The 18,413-nt window shown below is 52.8% G+C and overlaps 1 protein-coding gene across 1 annotated transcript; it reads left to right on the forward strand.

The window, feature by feature from the left end:
- Positions 1 to 8,666: 8,666 nt before the first annotated feature.
- Positions 8,667 to 16,848, forward strand: TCTE1 (t-complex-associated-testis-expressed 1). Its single transcript, XM_056126181.1, has 4 exons — positions 8,667 to 8,783; positions 10,522 to 11,090; positions 12,993 to 13,442; positions 16,639 to 16,848. Exons 1-4 carry the CDS (start codon positions 8,669 to 8,671, stop codon positions 16,846 to 16,848), a joined length of 1,344 nt encoding a protein of 447 aa, XP_055982156.1. The 5' UTR covers positions 8,667 to 8,668.
- Positions 16,849 to 18,413: the final 1,565 nt, after the last annotated feature.

Here is an 18,413-nt window from a genome sequence, read left to right on the forward strand (position 1 = left end):
AGAGGCAAAAAAAACCCAAAGAGCTGTATTTTCCAAAACCAGTTCAATGTTTATTGGCTACCATCAACCCTCATGCACAAACGTAATATTAAGATTCTATTCCTAGAGCTGGGGGTGTAAGCCGGTGGTAGAGCTCATGCCTTACATGTGTGAGGTCACTGGTCAGTGCCTGGCGCTGCCCAGTGAACATCCCTTCCGACACTGGTGGCAGGAATGGACACACTTGTGAGGGGAAAGAGGGTGGTTGTTGAAATCTATGCACATATGCATGAAACTGTCTCATCAGAGTGTTGTAAATCACAGTGCATGAAATAAAATCAAAAGAATTCGATATTGGGGCTGGAGAGATAGTACAGCAGATAAGGTGCTTGCCTTGCTTGTCAGATCCAAGTTGGATCCTCGGTATCCCATATGGTCCCCCAGTCCTGCCAGGACTGATCCCCAAGTCAGGAGTAAAGCCAGGAAGATGCTCCATGGGGCAGGAGCACAGCCTGTATGCAGGAACCCTGACTCTATGCCCAGCGCTTCACGGTCACCCAAACTCTACCGGAAGCAATCCCCTCTTTTTGGGGGGCGGGGGCATACCCAGCAGTCCTCAGGAATAACTCCTGGCTCTGCACTCAGGATTTGCTCTTGGCAGTGTTTGGGATACCCTATGGGAAGCCGGGGATCGAACTCGGATCAACACTTGTATAGAACTTGTATTCTAGGGGCTGGAGTGATAGCACAGCGGGTAGGGCATTTGCCTTGCACACGGCCAACCCGGGTTCGATTCCCAGCATCCCATATGGTCTCCTGGGCACTGCCAGGGGTAATTCCTGAGTGCATGAGTCAGGAGTAACCCCTGTGCATTGCCAGGTGTGACCCAAAAAAAGAAAAAAAAAACTTGTATTCTGTTCAAGAGCCCTACACTCTATACTATTTCTCTGGACCCAGATAAAACATTTTTAAAAGATTTCTTTCCTTTAGGAGGAAAAACTTTTTTTTTTTAAATTTTGTCGGGGGAAAGGATACAGGGTGGGTCAGACTCTGCTGTGCTCAGGGCTCATCGTGGTCTGTGCTCAGGGATTACTGCTGGCAGTACTCTGTGGACTATATGTGGTGCCCAGAATTCTATCCATGTCAACCACATGTGAGGCAAGTGTCTTAACCCTTGGTACTATCTCTCCAGCCCCAGAAAACCTTTTTCACTAGGGCTGCCTTCAGCAGTGTTCAGGGAACCCAGGATCATTCAAGGGAATGCTCAGGAGACATACCATGCTGGGGATCAAACCCAGGGCCTCACACATGCTGGCCTTGAGCTCTATACAGCCTTGAGCTTAGTATCTGTGTACGAGCATCCTATCCACTGTCCAATCTTTACAGTCCTGGGGAAAGCATTTTTGGGATGGGTAATACCCAGTGGTGCTCAGAGTTTATTCCTGGTTCTGTGTGTCCCGAGATCACTCCTGGCAGAGCTCAGGGGACCATATGGGATGCCAAGGATCGAACCCAGGTCAGCCACCTGCAGGGCAGCACCCTACTTGCTGTACCATCTCTCTGGCCCTATTTTGTATTTTTAATGAGTTACGCCTACCTATACGGTGGGGGGTCAGGGAGTATATAGGGCTGAGAATCAAATCCAAAGGCTCTCATAACACAAGGTTTTTGCTTTACCACTTGAGTCAAAAATATATTCTCTAAGCTGTAGCACTGTCCTCCCGTTGTTCATCGATTTGCTGGAGTGGACGGCACCAGTAACGTCTCCATTGTGAGACTTCTTTGTGGTTTTGGCATATCAAATATGCCACGGGGAGCTGGCCAGGCTCTGTCGTGTGGGCGGAATACTCTCGATAGCTTGTCCTTGTCGGGCTCTCCGAGAGGAACAGAGGGATCGAACCCAGGTCGGCCGCATGCAAGCAACTCCCTACCCGTTGTGCTATCCCTCCAGCCCTCTATAAGCATAAAAAAAAGGAGCGATAGCACAGCGGTAGGGCGTTCGCCTTACAAGCGGCCAACATGGCCGACCCGAGTTCGGTTCCTCTGCCCCTCTCGGAGAGCCCGGCAAGCTACCGAGAGTATTCGATATGCCAGACACAGTAACAACAAAGTCTCCAATGGAGACGTTACTGGGCCCGCTCGAGCAAATCGACGATCAACAGGAGGGCCTTTTGTCTTTGAGCCATACCTGGCAGTGCCTAGGGCTTACTCCTGACTCTGTACTCAGGATCATTCCTGGTGGGCTCAGGGACCAGACAGGTGTCAGGGTGCACGTGCAAGGCAGAAATCCTACCTGCCCACCCACTGTATTATACACCCAGCCCCTATACACAAGTGTATTTTTGAAACAACACACATTTAGAGGGCCAGAGAGAAAACATTTGGAGCTGAAAATTCTCCTTAGAAGAATTCGCTGTGACTAGTAATAATTCGCTTACCAAAAATATTTTGTAATGTCTATTTTTAAAAAATCAAGATGCGAGTGAGTGGAAACTTCCGCTGTGTCCGCGTGAGTTTCAGCATTGACATGAAACCCCGTGGATGGGGGCTTCTATGAATCTGGCAGGTGCGGGGGAGGGGTGTGTTTGGGGGGGAGTCCTTGACACCAGCTGTGCTGAGGGTTGAGTGGTGGAAGCCCTCAGGAAGAGGGTTTGTGCAGACAGTATAAGGGGTAGGGCACTTGTTCCGCACATAGCTGACTCTGATTCATCCCCCAGAAACACATATGGTCCCACCCGAAGCGCCACCAGGAATGATTCCTGAACACAGTCAGGTGTAGCCCCCAAAAAATAATAAATTGAGGCTGGAGAGACAGTACTGCAAATAGGGCACTTGCCTTGCACTTAGCGGACCAAGATTCGATCCCCAGATTCCCGTATGGCCCCCCTAAACACCACCAGGAGTTATTTCTAACTGCAGAGCCAGGAGTAACACGTGAGCATCACTGGGTGTGGCTCAAAAAACTAAGCAAAACAAAAAACCCAAAAGAATAATAAATAAATAATTGTTAAAAGACTTCAAGCCTTGGGGCCAGAGCAATAGCACAGTGGGTAGGGCGTTTGCCTTGCAAGTGGTCGACCCGGGTTCAATCCCCGGCATCCCATATGGTCCCCCAAGCACCGCCAGGAGTAATTCCTGAGTGCAAAGCCAGGAATAACCCCTGAGCATTGCTGGGTGTGACCCAAAAAGCAAAAAAAAAAAAAAGACTTCAAGCATCGATGCCACCCGCTTACACAGTGAGGCTTGAAGGCACCCCATCCCAGAAGGCCCCCACCCTGCTCAACACGTGGCTCCCAGAGGAAAGAGGGGGTGAGTAATGCCCACAGAGCTGGCTCCAAGGCAACACCCACCAGGGAACTGGGGCTCCCTCTGCTGTTCTGGGGCCTGCTCCCCTGAGTGACCTTGGGGTGTCCTTGGGGTGTCCCGAGACATGACAGCCAAGGAATATACTTGAGTGTTGAGGCCAGAACTTGGAGAGAGCCCGATGGGTTACTGGCGGGGTCAGGCCTGGCCTGGGGTCTCAGTCCTTGTCCTGATGTCCAGCCTGCCAGGGCCCCCTGAACCCTCACATCCTGAACCCCACCGCCCTCACAGAGCTGGAGAGACCCCCCCACACACACTCCCCTGGCACACTGTCACCCTGTCATCCCTGTCTCTACAACAGTACCTCAGAGAAGTCTCCCCGTTTTATGGATCAGGAAACTCAAGCTCGGAGAGGCGAGGAACTCGGCCAAGGTCACACCGCAAGGTCCTGGCACAGCCCAAGAGGCTGTTGCCTGGTGCTTCTCAGCAGCACCTGTGCCGGACCACACCCTCTGAGGGGTCACTAGTCAATCACACACCCAGGCTCACCCCACAACCCTGGGCAGATGCACTGCTTGTGGGTTTGCATAAGGGTGTGACAAATACAAACATCTCCCCTCATTCCTCTCTCTCTCTCTCTCTCTCTCTCTCTCTCTCTCTCTCTCACACACACACACACACACACACACACACACACACACACACACACAGAGCGAGGCTCTTCCTCCTTGAGATGCCGGGTGGCTAGGTGGCACCATCTGGTCCCCTCCATCTGCCAAGGACACCTTGGCTGGCTCAGAATGTCCCTTCCCACCGGCCACTGCCCAGGGCACAGAAGCAGGGAGCAAAACAGCGAGGCTCCGCCATGCCACCTGCAGCCTGGGGATAGGCTCGGACAGCCCGGGTGCAGGGAGGGACACGGACACTGTCCCCAGACGCACGCTCTGTCTTGCTTCAGCCCCAGATTTAGCTGCCTTTTCGCCTCCCACGCCGTCGTCTGCTTTCCAGAATGCCAGGAAACGGGCAGGACGAGGAAGATTCCAGGAGGAGGCAGAGAGGAGGAGGAGGGAGAGCTTAGCAGGGAGAGAAGAAATGCTGGCGCCTGGCAGGGCAGGGGTCTGGCGAACCTCTCCCTTCCCACGCTGTGCAGAGAAGGCTGGGAAGGACGCAGGTGGCTGTTGTTTGGCTTGGAGGCCACACCCAGGGGTACTCAGGGCTGACTCCTGGCTCTGTGCTCAGGGATCACTCCTGACTGGGCTCCGGGGATCATAGATAGAGGTGCCCGGGGTCAAACCTACGTCAACTGAGTGCAAGGCAAGCACCCTGCCTACGGAACATATCTCAGGCCCCCAGAACCATCAGAGATTTCTTTTTTTTTTTGCTTTTTGGGTCACACCTGGCAATGCACAGGGGTTACTCCTGGCTCTGCACTCAGGAATTACTCCTGGCGGTGCTCAGGGAACCATATGGGATGCTAGGAATTGAACCCGGGTCAACCGCATGTAAGGCAAATGCCATACTCACTGTGCTATTATTACAGCCCCCATCAGAGATTTTTGTTTGTTTGTTTGTTTGTTTGTGGGCCACACCCAGCGATGCTCAGGGGTTAGTCCTGGCTCTGCGCTCAGGAATCACTCCTAGTGTTGCTCCAGGGAACACATGGGGCACGGGGATCGAACCCAGGTTGGTCACATTTACCGAAGAATCACGATCACGATCATCCTGTTGTTTGTCAATTGCCTCGAGCAGGCACCAGTAACGTCTCCTTCGTCCCAGCCCTGAGATTCTAAAAAGTGCCACATTCAAGGCTCTTTCAGGGTTAGGAGAATGAGACCCATCATTGTTACTGGTATTTGGCATATTGGGTACACCACGGGGAGTTTGCCAGGCTCTGCCGTGTGGTTGAGTATCCTTCCCCGACCCGAGCAGAGTCCCGGAAGCCGAAGACCTCCAGGACCAGCCACAACCACACACCGAAGAATAGTTCTTGAAAAAGTGGCCCTGGGGCGGGAGTGATAGTACGGCAGGTACGGTACGTGCCTTGCACGTGTCTGACCCAGTTTCAGTTCCCTGCATCTTGTATAATCCCCCTGAGTGCTCCCAGATGTGCCCCCCAAAACAAAAAGAAAGAAAACCAAGAAATAATAAAAAAAAAGTGGCCCTCACAGTTGAGACCATGGTGTTCAAGGGTCAGCTGTACAAAACAGCTCATTGGATCACAACGGGTGATACTTGGGCTTACTCCTGTCTCTGAGCTCAGGGATTATTCCTAGAGGAGCTTAAGCGGGGACGACATGGGGTGTCGGGAATTGAACCTAGGTCGGCCCTGTGCAAGGAAAGCATCCTATCTGTTCTATTATTGTTCCGCCTGCGCCCTTACAAATTTTTCTAAAAAGAAAACATGGGCCTGAAAGATAGTACAAGTAGGGCAAGGGGCCGGCCCAGTTTGATTCCCAGCACCACATATGGTCCCTGAGCATGGTCAGGAGTAAGCCCTGAGCACTGCCAGGTGTGACCCAAAAAAGGAGGGAGGGAAGGAAGGAAGGAAGGAAGGAAGGAAGGAAGGAAGGAAGGAAGGAAGGAAGGGAGGAAGGAAGGAAGGGAGGAAGGAAGGAAGGAAAGAAGGAAGGAAGGGAGGGAGGGAGGGAGGGAGGAAGGGAGGGAGGGAGGGAAGGAGGGAGGGAAGGAGGGAGAGAGGGAGGGAGGGAAGAAGGGAGGGAAGGAGGGAGAGAGGGAGGGAGCGAGGGAGGGAGGGAGAGAGAGGGAAGGAGGAAGGGAAGGAAAAATAACAGGGGCCAGATTTCAGTGACAGCTGTGAGTTTTGAGACCTAATGACAATGAAGTCGTCAAGATGGTTAGATCTAGAGCTGGGCAAACAGTACAGGAATTAAGGCACTTGCCTTGCACAAGGTTGACCTCACTTTTTGAATTTCCTACAGACCATATGATCCTCTGAGCCCTGTCAGGAGGGATCCCTGAGCACCAAGCCAGGAGTTAGACCTGAAGCACTGCCAGGTGTGGTCCAAAAACAAAATGGGGGGAGGGGGAGAGATAAAGAAGAACAGAGAAGAGTAAAACAAACAAATAATGCCCCAAAGTGATAAAAAAAAAATTTAGGAGCTGGAGAGATAGTACAACATACAGGCACTTGCCTTACACACAACCAACCTGGGTTCAATCCCTGGCATCCTATACGGTCCCCTGAGTATCACCAGGAGTAATTCCTGAGTGCAGAGCCAGGAATAAGCCCTGAGCATCGATGATTATGACCCAAAAACAAACAAACAAAAAACTTTACATTGATTGCACATTTAAATTATAAGATTTACGCTGTTCGATTAAGTCCCTGGCATACAATTCCTTGTAATCACTAACAGCTATTTCAGTTGAAACCCTTGTATGTTCCAAGGTCTCCAGTGGGTATCTGAAATCACAGAAAGGACCAAACTCTATAGAGATTGCTTTTTCCTATAAACACAAATTTAGGACAAGGTTTAATTTATAAATTAAGGCTGGTAAGAGATTAACAAAACAACTTACAATCAAAACAGAACAATTACAGCCAGGGGGAAAACTCAATGGGCTAGAACGCCCCTTTTCATGGGGAGACACGGGTCTTATATAGGACTCCCAGATCCGTACAATCCCTTCAATCCCAGGAGTGACCCCTGAGCACTGCTGGGTGTGCCCCTCCTAGAAAATAAAATAATGATGATCATAATAATAATAATAATTTTAAAATACTGTAACAAAAGTGATGTTGAAATAGCTTATCTCTCTCAAAATATCTTATTATGGGCCCAGGGATGTGACTCAAGTGTATGTTCATGGCCCTGAGCTCCATCCTGGCACCTGGTGGTGTTCAGGCACCACAGAGGAGGCTCCCCCATAACAATAAATCTAATTAACAATTCACTAGTAATTGGGTTATAGAGATTATACAGGGGTAAGGCACTTGCCTTGCACTTGGCCAGCCCTGGCACCACTATGGTCTCCAGAGCCCCATCAGGAGTAACTCCTGAGCACAAAAACAGGAATAATCCCTGAAAACAGCCAGATATCGCTCCAAAATAAAAATAATTGGACCAGAGAGATAATGCAGTAGGTATGGCATTGCCTTACACACAGCCAACTTGGGTTCAATCCTCAGCACCCCACGTGGTCCCCCTAGCACCACCAGAGTGATTCCTGAGTACGTAGTCAGGAGTAACCCCTGAGCATCACCAGGTGTGACCCAAAAACCAAAATAAAATATTTCATTGTACGTAGTATTTTCAAACCGTGGGTAAGTGCTGAAGGGCAACCGTGGCTGAAGGAGGACAGAGATCATTGTTTGGAGTTGGGGCGCTCCTTGCTAGTTTCTTCTAGTGCACAATTCTATTCCACTCACTTGTCCCACTCACCCCACTGGTACATGTAACCTCATTTCACAGAAGAGGGTCAGAGAGAAGCCCCACAGAACCAGGTAAGTGGAACTTGGTGACCTTGGACTCCAGGCTCAACAGGACCCAAAAACGGAGATCCTCTGCCTGCTTCCACCAAACTCTGGCGACCCAGGGATCACACCCAGAAGCCCCACCCTGCCGGAGCCAGATAAATACCTCATCTGCTGACCTCCACTACCTCCACTATCCAGGACCACACAGCCAGTCACAGGCTTTGCTTCTGGACCTCCAGACAATGCCAGCAAATGCCATCTGCCTAGCAAGAGTGAGGCCGGGAGGGGCTGGAGTGATAGCACAGCGGGTTGGGCGTTTGCCTTGCACACGGCCGACCCAGGTTGGTTCGATTCCCATATGGTCCCTCGAGCACTGCCAGGTGTGATTCCTGAGTGCAGAGCCAGGAATAATCCCTGAGCATCGCTGGGTGTGACCCCCAAAAAAGCAAAAAATAAATAAATAAAACAAAAAGAGTCGGGCCAGGAGTGTGATTTCCCAAGATCGTGCAAGCACTGCCAGTCCAGGGTGCGGGTCCTGGTGAGTCCCGGAATCTGCACGGGTGTAATCACCCCAGAAACATGTGTGGCAGCATGCCAGCCCCACAGCCGTGTGCACGCGCCACACCCCAACCTCTGCAGCAACATCCTTAACAGCTATTTTGCACCCCTTCCCGCCTCCTCTTGCTCTAGATTCCCCACTCCCCACCCGGCACCCAGGACCAGCCAGTCTGAGAAGCTTCCGACTACAAGACCATCCCCCAGGGGCCACAGGCCCCGTGGCCAGGCCGCAGCATGGCGGATTCTAAGAGGGCATCATCAGCCTCGAGCAACCAGCGGTCCAGCATCGTGCCCTCCTCCATCAGCCACATGGCCAGCGTGATCCCACAGGCCCCCAAGTCAGCAAACACTCAACTGCCGATTCGAGACACGCCCAAGACTTCTCGTGCCATGGGCACTGTGCGTCGGATGCGCAGAATTATCTCCGAGGATCCTGAGTGGACCCTGACCAACGTGCCCTACCTCACAGAGCTCTGCATCAAGCACATCGTCCAGAACTTTCAGAGTAAGTCCTCCTTGCCCCGGGAGGATGGAGAGATCTAAGAGTCTGCGCCTCACTCCAGGCTCTGAGTCCCACTGACCTTCCCTTCCCTGTGGGGCCAAAACAGTGTCCCCCACTGTCCCCCATTCCAGTGTCCCCCACTGTCCCCTGTTTCAGACAGTGTCCCCTGCTGTCCCCATTTCCAGACACTCACTCACGAGCACCCACTCTCTCCCACTCTGTCCAGCTAAACCCGGGGCCCAGGCTAAACTGACTCCTCCTCCGTGGGGAGTCTGGGTTGGCTCCGTATTCTGTGCTCTGAGGAGGTGCATTCTTTCCAAAGGCCTGTGGCCATTCTTTAACCTCTGAAACCAAGCACCATTCACGGGGTGCTTTGGTTTGGGGTTTGGGACTACATTCAGCAGTGCTCAGGGTTGACTCCTGGCTCTGTGCTCCCAGATCGCCCCTAGCAGACTCAGAGAACCACATGGGAAGCTGGGCATGAAACTCAGGTCAGCCAAGTGCAAGGCAAGCGTCCTACCCACTGTACTATCATTCTGACCCATATTCTGTTTTTTTCTTATGCTTTATTGAAGGGCCACACCACCCAGTATAGCTGGGAAGTTTCTCCTGGTGAGGCTCAGGGGCCCCTGAGGTGCCAGGGGTTGAACCCAGGCCTGCCATATGCAAGGCATGTGTTTGTACCATCTCTCCAGCCCTCATTAATTTCCTCTTATCCCCTAAGCTTTTAGAACGCTATCTTAAACAAAGTAAGCAATCCCAAAAAAAAAAACTTGGTAAGCACTCAAAAAAAATTGGCCACACACATCTGTGCTCAGGAGGCCCTGTGATTTACAAGGGCTAAAACAGGACTCAGCCACACAAGGCGAGTGCCTTATCATTCTCTCTCTCTCTCTCTCTCTCTCTCTCTCTCTCTCTCTCTCTCTCTCTCACTCACTCACTCTCACTCTCTCTTCTCAAAACCTTTTGCAATCATTGTTTTGTAAATGATGAGTCCAGTCAAATTTGGAGGGGGCGAAGCAGCAAGATAGCATAGTGGGTAGGATCGTGGCTTGCTCGTGGCCAATGCGGGTTCATCCCCAGCATCTCCTATGGATCCCTGAGCACAGAATCAGGAATCAACCCTAAGAACCACTGGGTGTGACCCCGAAACTAAAATACAAACCAAAGAAAAAACAAAAGCATCAAACTGGGGACTCTGAAATCAGGCATCGTGCCCATCAGACTGAAAGATCCCTAGGATCCGATATCTAGGATCGAGATCTAGGATTGGGGCTCAGGCCTTGCATGTACCTAGCCCAGATTCAGATGCCAGCACTAGGTGTCGTCCCCCAAACTACAGAGGTTGTCTGTCCCTGAGCAGCACCAGGCCAGACCCACAGGGACCTAGTGGTACCACAGTCTGAGCATCCCTGAAGGGGACCAAGGCTCCCTGAGCACTGTCTGGAACCTCTTCCCCCATCCCCACCCCCCAAAAAAAGACTAGTCGCTGAAGGCAGGACCTGAGTGTCTTCATCAGGGGTGGCAGCAGGGTTCCCAAGGTGCTAAGGTGTCCAGCCCCATGCAGGGATGTCCCAAAGCCAGGCCAGCGTGTCCTTCTCCTCCCTCCAGTTCGGCCTTCCCGAGAGCAAAGGCGACCTCCCCTCTCAGACTGGGGCTGCTGGAGGCCTGGGAATGGGCAGGCCCAGCCGGGTGTCAGGCCCCACGAATTGGACATCCAGCTCTCCCTCCTGCTCCAAAGGCAACCCGATCCTGACGGAGCTGCTCCCAGAGTACCAGAAGAAGGTGCTCAGCTCGCTGCCACCCGACCTGCCGATCTCCATCACCGCCAACCTCATCGACGACGAGAGCTACTGGCAGCGTTGTTGCATGCAGCGCTGGAAGGTGTGCCATGTGGAACGCCACGGGGGCAGCTGGAAGCACATGTTCTTCGAGCGGCATCTGGAGAACCTGCTCACGCACTTCATCCCGGGCACCACGGAGCCTGCCGTCATCCTGGACCTGCTGCCTTTCTGCAAGGATTACGTGCGGCGGCTGCGCGTGGACCAGTTCCTCCCTCCCGTGCAGCTCCCACGCCACTCAAAAGACGGCGAACAGTCGGACTCGGGCAGCGAGGGGGACATGGAGGACTCCATCACCGACCACTACTGCCTGGGACCGCTGGTGGCCGGCCTGAAACATCTGGAGGAGCTGGACCTGGTGTTTGGCGTCAAGGACTGTGGCATGAACTTCGAGTGGAACCTCTTCCTCTTCACGTACCGCGACTGCCACTCCTTGGCGGCCACCATTAAGGCGTGCCACACCCTCAAGGTACCGCCCATCCCACCAACTTTCTTTCCAGTCTCTTGGATCCCTCTCTCCTCTCCTCTCGCCCCCACCCCGCTGCCATCATTCCTCCACTTCCTTCTCCTCAGTTGACCAAACGTCCCTCCTAAACCCTGCAGGGAGCTGAGGTCCTCTGGTTGTAGAAACTAACATTCTTGGCCACACATTTACCTGCCTGGTTTTGGTGTGTATTTGGTGCACTGGCCCTGTCCTCGGTGCTGAAGAGGTAACATTGCACAAACTCAGATCGTTGGTGCCTTCCAGGCTACAGCTGGAACTGAAGGCCCCCGGTCCTCAAGCACAGATATAAAACATTGCAAGTAGGACCGGGTTGCCACAAATAAAACACAGAATGTCCAGTTAAATTTGAATCTTAGATACACAACGAAAGATTTTGTTTAAGTATGTCCCAAGTACTCTTGGGAAAAAAGGAAGCACCGGCCAGAAATTCAGAGGAAGGGAGAAATGGGGAATATAGAATTGGATCTCAAAGCCAAGGGCAGGGCACATTTCAAGAAGAGGAGGTGGGGCTGGAGCGACAGCACAGCTGGTAGGGAGTTTGCCTTGCATGCGGCCGACCCGGGTTCAATTCCCAGCATCCTATATGGTCCCCTGAGCACCACCAGGAGTAATTCCTGAGTGCAAAGCCAGGAGTAACCCCTGAGCATCGCTGGTGTGACCCAAAAATAAAAAAAGAGGAGGTGATGGGATGTGGTTTAGCAATAAAACACATGCCCCTGGGTTCAGTTCTACACACCTCCAAATAAAAACGCCTAATTCCCACTTCTCTCTCCTGCCCCAGCCCCAGGTAAAGAATAAAAACCAAAACAACAAAAGAAAGGGAGATAGCTCTCATTGAGGTACCTGTCAGAACTGTGAAGAAATAGGAGCCGTAGCAATCATACAGTGGGGAGGACGTTTGCCCTGCACACGGCCAACCCAGGTTCAATCCCCATTCGATTCCCCTAGCACCCCCAGCCTGGCACGCTACCCATGGCGTATTCGATATGCCAAAAACAGTAACAATAATAGGTCTCATTCCCCTGACCCTGAAAGAGCCTCCAATCATTGGGAAAGACGAGTAAGGAGAGGCTGCTAAAATCTCCGGGCTTGGACAAATGGAGACGTTACTGGCGCCCACTCAAGTGAATCAATGAACAACGGGATGACAGTGACAGTGACAGCACCCCCAGGAGTAATTCCTGAGTACAGAGTCAGGAGTAACCCCTGAGAATCGCTGGTCATGGCCCCAAAATAGGAGAAAGAGAGGAGAAAGAGAGAGGGAGAGAGATGAAAGAGAGAACGGAGAGAGAGAGAGAGAGAAGAGATAGCTCAATGGGCTGAGATTATATTTGAACCCCGGGGATGACTTCCCCCACCCCAGCACAGAACAGGGAGTAAACCTTGAGCAGCACCAGGTATGACCCCCCCTACTCACACACACACACACACACACACACACACACACACACACACACACAAAAAAAAAAAAACCAAACCAAAACAAAGAAAACCTCCCTCTCTGGCTTAATCATGGTGATGCTGAGCCAATGCTCCATGTGCCCTAAGTCTCCCTTTCTCATCTGTAAACTGCAGAGAGCTCGCTCAACCCCATCGGGATGCTGAGGGTTAGAACTAATGGTCACGAAATGTTCCAGCACACCCTACACAGAGTAATTGCTCTATAAATGGCAGCCTTCTCCCTTCCACCGCCACGGATTCTGTACAATTCAGTCCTACTGGGTCGGCCTGTCCTCTTCCCACAAGAACCCAGTCCCAGCTTTGGGACATCAGGCCCCCGTGTGGCAGAAAGAGGTAAACAGGCAAACCGAGCCCGGGGGTCCCAGCGACCAGGTGCCTTGACCCTCTCTCTCTCCCTTCCCACAGATCTTCAGGCTGACCCGAAGCAAAGTGGACGATGACAAGTCACGCATCCTGATCCGAAGCCTCCTGGACCACCCAGCCCTCGAGGAACTGGACCTGTCCCACAACCTCATTGGGGACCGAGGGGCACGGGCTGCCGCCAAGTTGATGAGCCACAGCCGCCTGCGTGTGCTCAACCTGGCCAACAACCAGGTGCGCACGTCCGGTGCCCAGGCACTGGCTTACGCCCTGGCACACAACAACACCCTCACTTCCCTCAACTTGCGCCTCAACTACATAGAGGATGAGGGCGGCCAGGCGCTGGTCCACGCCTTGGAGACCAACAAGTGCCTGACCACGCTGCACCTGGGGAGCAATGAGCTGTCCGAGAGCACGGCCACGCTGCTGTCCCAGGTGCTACCCACCAACACCACCCTCACCAGCCTCAGTCTGGCCTGCAATAACATTGGGCCGGTGAGTCACGTGAGTCGCCGTTTCCGGGACCAGGCGGGGGGTGGGGGGGGGGTCCAGGACAATGTTGAAGAGCCCAGGCTTTACCCGGTTCCCATCCCAGCTCCGTCTGTTTGCACTTTATTCTGATCTGCAAAGTGAAGCTAACAATAGTGTCTGTTTCTGGGGCCACAGAGAGGAACACTGAGGCTTTGCGAGCAGGTATGCCTGACGCTTCCGGTTTGATCCCTAGCACCGCGTGGTCCCCAGAGCACTGCCAGTTCCAAGTCCTCACCCTGAGCACTGAACCAGGAGTACGCCCTGCGCATCACGGAGTGTGGCCCCCAGAGAAACAAACACAAATGGTCTCTTTCCCTGGGTGTTGTTGATCAGAGGATTGAGTGAAACTCTGACTGGAATTGAATATCCGTGGCAGGCACTAGCTAGACCCACAGGAACTTCCTGTTGTTACTATTACTCGGGGCTCCATGTATCCGGTACCCAGTAGCCATATAAATGCCTTTAATCCTCCCAGTTTACGCAGAAGGTATTGTTAGTGTTGGGGGAGAAGGTGGAGATCAAACCTAGGGTTCTCAGTGAGAGGGAAAACCTTGGCCCAAAAGATGTGCATTTTGGGGGCTGGAGCAATAGTAGAGTGGGTAGGGCATTTGCCTTGCACGTGGCCCACCCAGGTTCGATGCCCAGCATCCCATATGGTCCCCTGAGTACCACCAGAAGTGATTCCTGAGAGCAGAACCAGGAGTAACCCCGGTGCATCGCCAGGTGTGACCCAAAAAGCAAAAAAAAAATGCACATTTTTATCTTTTTAGGGTGTTGGTTTCAATTAGCAATAATCGGGCTAGAGCGATAGCACAGCAGTAGGGCGTTTGCCTTGCACACAGCCAACATGGCCGACCCGAGTTCGATTCCTCCGCCCCTCTCGGAGAGCCCAGCAAGCTACCGAGAGTATCTCGCCCGCACTGCAGAGCCTGGCAAGCTCCCCGTGACGTATTCGATATGCCAAACACAGTAACAACAAAGTCTCCAATGGAGACGTTACTGGGCCCGCTCGAGCAGGGTGTTGTTGGTTAGGTCACTCCAGGGCCACCCAGTGGCTAGTGAGGGGCATGTGGTGACAGGAAGCGAGCTCAGAGCCCTGTATGGTTAAGCCTGTCTCTAGCACTAGGGATCTTTCACCAGTCCCAAGATGCATATTTTTTTTTAATTTCTCCTTTTTTTGTTTGTTTGTTGTGGTGCCATGCCTGGTGGTGCTCAGGGTTTTGTCCTGGCTCTGCACTCAGGGATCACTCTGAGTGGTGGGGTTCAGGGGACATCTGGGGTGCTAGGGATGGAACCCAGGGGCCGCATGCAAGGCAAGCATCTTACCCACTGTACTATTGCTCCGTCCAAGAGGTGTACTCTCAACTTCACTTTATGGGTGGAGAATTGAGTCTCAGAGAAAGATTAGTGAGCTTCTCAAGAAGAGCCAGTAGTCATTGCAAGGGTCAGAGCTGTGGTTCAAACTGATCAGGGGACACGTGGGAAGGCTGGGCTGAGCCCATTCCAACAGACATCTCTCGAACTTTCTCAAGGGAGTTAGAGTCAGAAATGGCCATTTATACAAATACCTAGAGAACATATACATCCAAGGTATATAACTGAGGTTTATCCTTCACTGTTCTTCATACAAGAGATGTTTCCCTGTATAATCTCCTACACATTTTCTCTCTTTTGGGAGCCAGAGCTGGAAGTGTTCAGGGCTTACTCATAAATCAGGGGTTACTCCTAGAAGGGATTGAGTGACCATATGACTAGGCAAGCACCTTAACTTTTATACTATATCTCTGGTCCCAATTTTAACCTTCATTTTTTGAGGGGTTCACACTGTGTGGTGCTGGGAATCCTAATCTCAGGGACCATATAGTTCCAGGGCTAAAACTGGGGTGGGCTACATGCAAGGCAACTGTCTTCACTCCTGGGCTATCTCTTGACCCCTTCTCTCTCTCTTTTTTTTTTACTCTTTTTTTCTGCTTTTTGGATCACACCCAGCAACGCTCAGGGGGTTACTCCTGGCTCTGCACTCAGGAATTACTCCTGGCGGTGCTTGGGGGACCATATGGAATGCTGGGAATCAAACCCAGGTCGGACGCATGTAAGGCAGACGCCCTACCCGCTGTGCCATTGCTCCAGCCCCCCCCCTTTATTTTTTTTACTTTAAATGTCTCTTACCCCACGGATTTGATTCCACAGCACTCTGCTGCTCACAGTCATACAGCAAAACCCTGGTTTGTAATTTGTGTGTATCGGGATTTGGGGGTATTTTTTTGGTAGGATCACATCTGGAGGTGCTGAGGGCTTATCCCTGGCTCTGCATTCAAGGATCACTCCTGGTAGGACTTGGAGAACTGCATGGAGTGCCAGGGATCAAACCCGGGTCAGCCATATGCGAGGCAAGTGCCCGGACAGCAGAGTTCCGCTCTCCATAGGATGTTCTCTCAGAGAGCGCCTGGCCCACCAACCCAGGAGGGTCGAAGCTATGAAGACTAGGAGTGCCCTTGGGTTACTCCTGCTAGTCCCCTCACACCCTCACCCTGGACCTGTCCTCCCCAGAGACTGTCCTGCTCACAGATGCCGTCTCCAGGCAGTGCTCTGGCTTACGAGTAACCAGAAGTCCCTCACCATCTGCCTCAAAAATCCCAACCGGAAGTCTCAGAGTAGGAGGTTTGGGGTTCGCCAATCCCTTGGCTCAGCGTCATCCCTACTCTGCCCAACAGGCCTCCCAGGCCTCCCTGCAGCTGGGCCTCCGCCCCCACTCCTCTCTCAGGACCACATTCAGGGGCAGGAAAAGGCCAAAGACCCCTCTCTCCTGCTCCCTTTTCTGTCCCGAGACCCTTTCTGGAAGTCACTGCCTCCTCTCAGCCGTGATCCTCTCAGCCAGATTTGTCTCACATCCCCAGGGCTGAACTGAGGGACAAAATCACCATCATTACCACACAATCATGGTTTTCAGCCTACTGAGGTGGAAGAATCAAGTTAGCGAATCTCTTGAGCACCATTTTCCTCTTGGAGCAGGAGAAATGCCAGGAAGCTGCCCAAAGCCAGAGAGTGAGGGGAACTTCTGTTTGGTTTCCGTCACATTCCCCCCCCCCCCAAAGAAAAACATGTGTGTGTGGAGGGGGGCGTTAACAAGAAAAAAACCATTTCTTGTGCCCTCTCCCAGGATGGTGGGAAGCAGCTTCTGGAAGGGATGTCTGAGAACCGGACGCTCCTGGAGTTTGACTTGCGTCTCTCCGAAATAGCCCAGGAGAGCGAGTACCTCATCGGCCAGGCTCTCGCCACCAACCGTGAAATGGCCCGCCAGCGGGACCTGAACCCCAGCCTTTTCATGTCCCCCATCATTGCCAAGGGATCGGGGAACCCTGTAGGATAGAGGTGAGGCCATGCCTACTGCAAGGCATCATTTTGGTGGGGGGGGGGGGTCAAAAATCATCTCAGGGCAAATGATGAAGGGTTGTGTGAATCAAGCTATGAGGGCAAGGGGCTGGAGCGATAGCACAGTGGGTAGGGCGTCTGCCTTGCACGCAGCCAACCTGAGTTCGATCCCCAGCATCCCATATGGTCACCCGAGCACATGAGCCAGGAGTAACCCCTGTGCATTGCCGGGTGTGACCCAAAAAAAGCAAAAAAAAAAAAAGATATGAGGACAAAATGGAAGATGAGGGGGGAAGTAGGGCCCAGTTGTCACAGCGAGTGATATTACTGGAATGCCGCCCCCACTCCAAATGACCACAAACAGGGACAGGAAGGAGAGAGGACACTCCACGGACCTATGCCTGCGGGGACTCTCCCACCAGCCCCCAGCTTCTCCCGGACTCCTCCTTCCCCCCACCAGCCCCCCTCCCCGTGAATAGATTCTTCTTGACCTTCTCTCCCTCTCTCTACCTCTGCCAGGCTCACCCACCCTCCCCCCACACATGCCCCTCCCCGGCCATCCCTGAGTCTCATCCCCAACCTGGAATGAGGGAAGTGTGACTGGAGAGTGTGAGCCCCAGGGGGCTTCCCCCACGAGAGGAGAGGGGTGCGGGGGTGCACGCCGGGAAGGGGCACCAGTGAGTCATCCACAACTTTATTTTCCACCAGTTTGATTTGTACAATCTTTGCGCTTGGAAATCCACAACGGAAAGGCCACAGTGTGATGTACCCGATTGACAGAGACCGTCACCCCACAAACTCTCGTCCCCAGGACACACAGTCTCCCAGTGTCCTGTGCACCCCCCGGGACCACACCCATGGGGCTTCACCATCCCCACCCCAGGGCCCTGCTAGATGGATTCAAGCTGAACCCCAGCTCCCCTCCTCCTGGGGTGAAGCACCCCAGAACCTCCAGACACACATATTTTGAGATGGGGGGAGATGCCACCACAGCCTGGGGGGCTGTTCCTCGGGGTACTCCTCCCAACCAGTAGGCGCTGGGTAGAGCACCAAAGGGGGCTCGGGGGTGACGGCCCTCACGCGCCTGTCAGAGCCATTGGACCGCCCAGCCTGACCCCCTCTGTCCGCTCTGGGGTGCCAGCGTCCAAGTGTGAGTGCGTGCGTGCGTCTGAGTGTGGGATATGTGCAAGCCACAGTTGCTAGCAGAGGTTCTAATTAGAGAAACAAGAACATTCAGTGTAAAGTTTAATTTTAGAGATTAATTAATTTTTCTGATTTTCCCTGGCAATCAATAAAGCTACCAAGAAAAATAGACCAAAGGACTTGGTTTCTCTCTAAGTCTGTGCGTTTGTGGAAGGTGAGGCTGGCTGTGTAAGGGGGTCGTAGGCAAAAATGGTCAAAACAGGAGAAAAAAACGGGGTTTCCCCCTACCACCACCACCGGTTCCCTTCCTCTGTCTCCAGAGCTGGCCTAAGGGAGGAAGCTCCGAGTTCCTCCAGCCTGGCAGCCCTGAGGGGAGCCAGGCTGCCCCCAGCTCCACAGCTGGGCCTCACAGATCGGCAC

This window comes from Sorex fumeus, unplaced genomic scaffold (genome assembly GCF_029834395.1).
Source record: "Sorex fumeus unplaced genomic scaffold, SorFum_2.1 ptg000061l, whole genome shotgun sequence".
Classification (NCBI taxonomy): Eukaryota; Metazoa; Chordata; class Mammalia; order Eulipotyphla; family Soricidae; genus Sorex; species Sorex fumeus.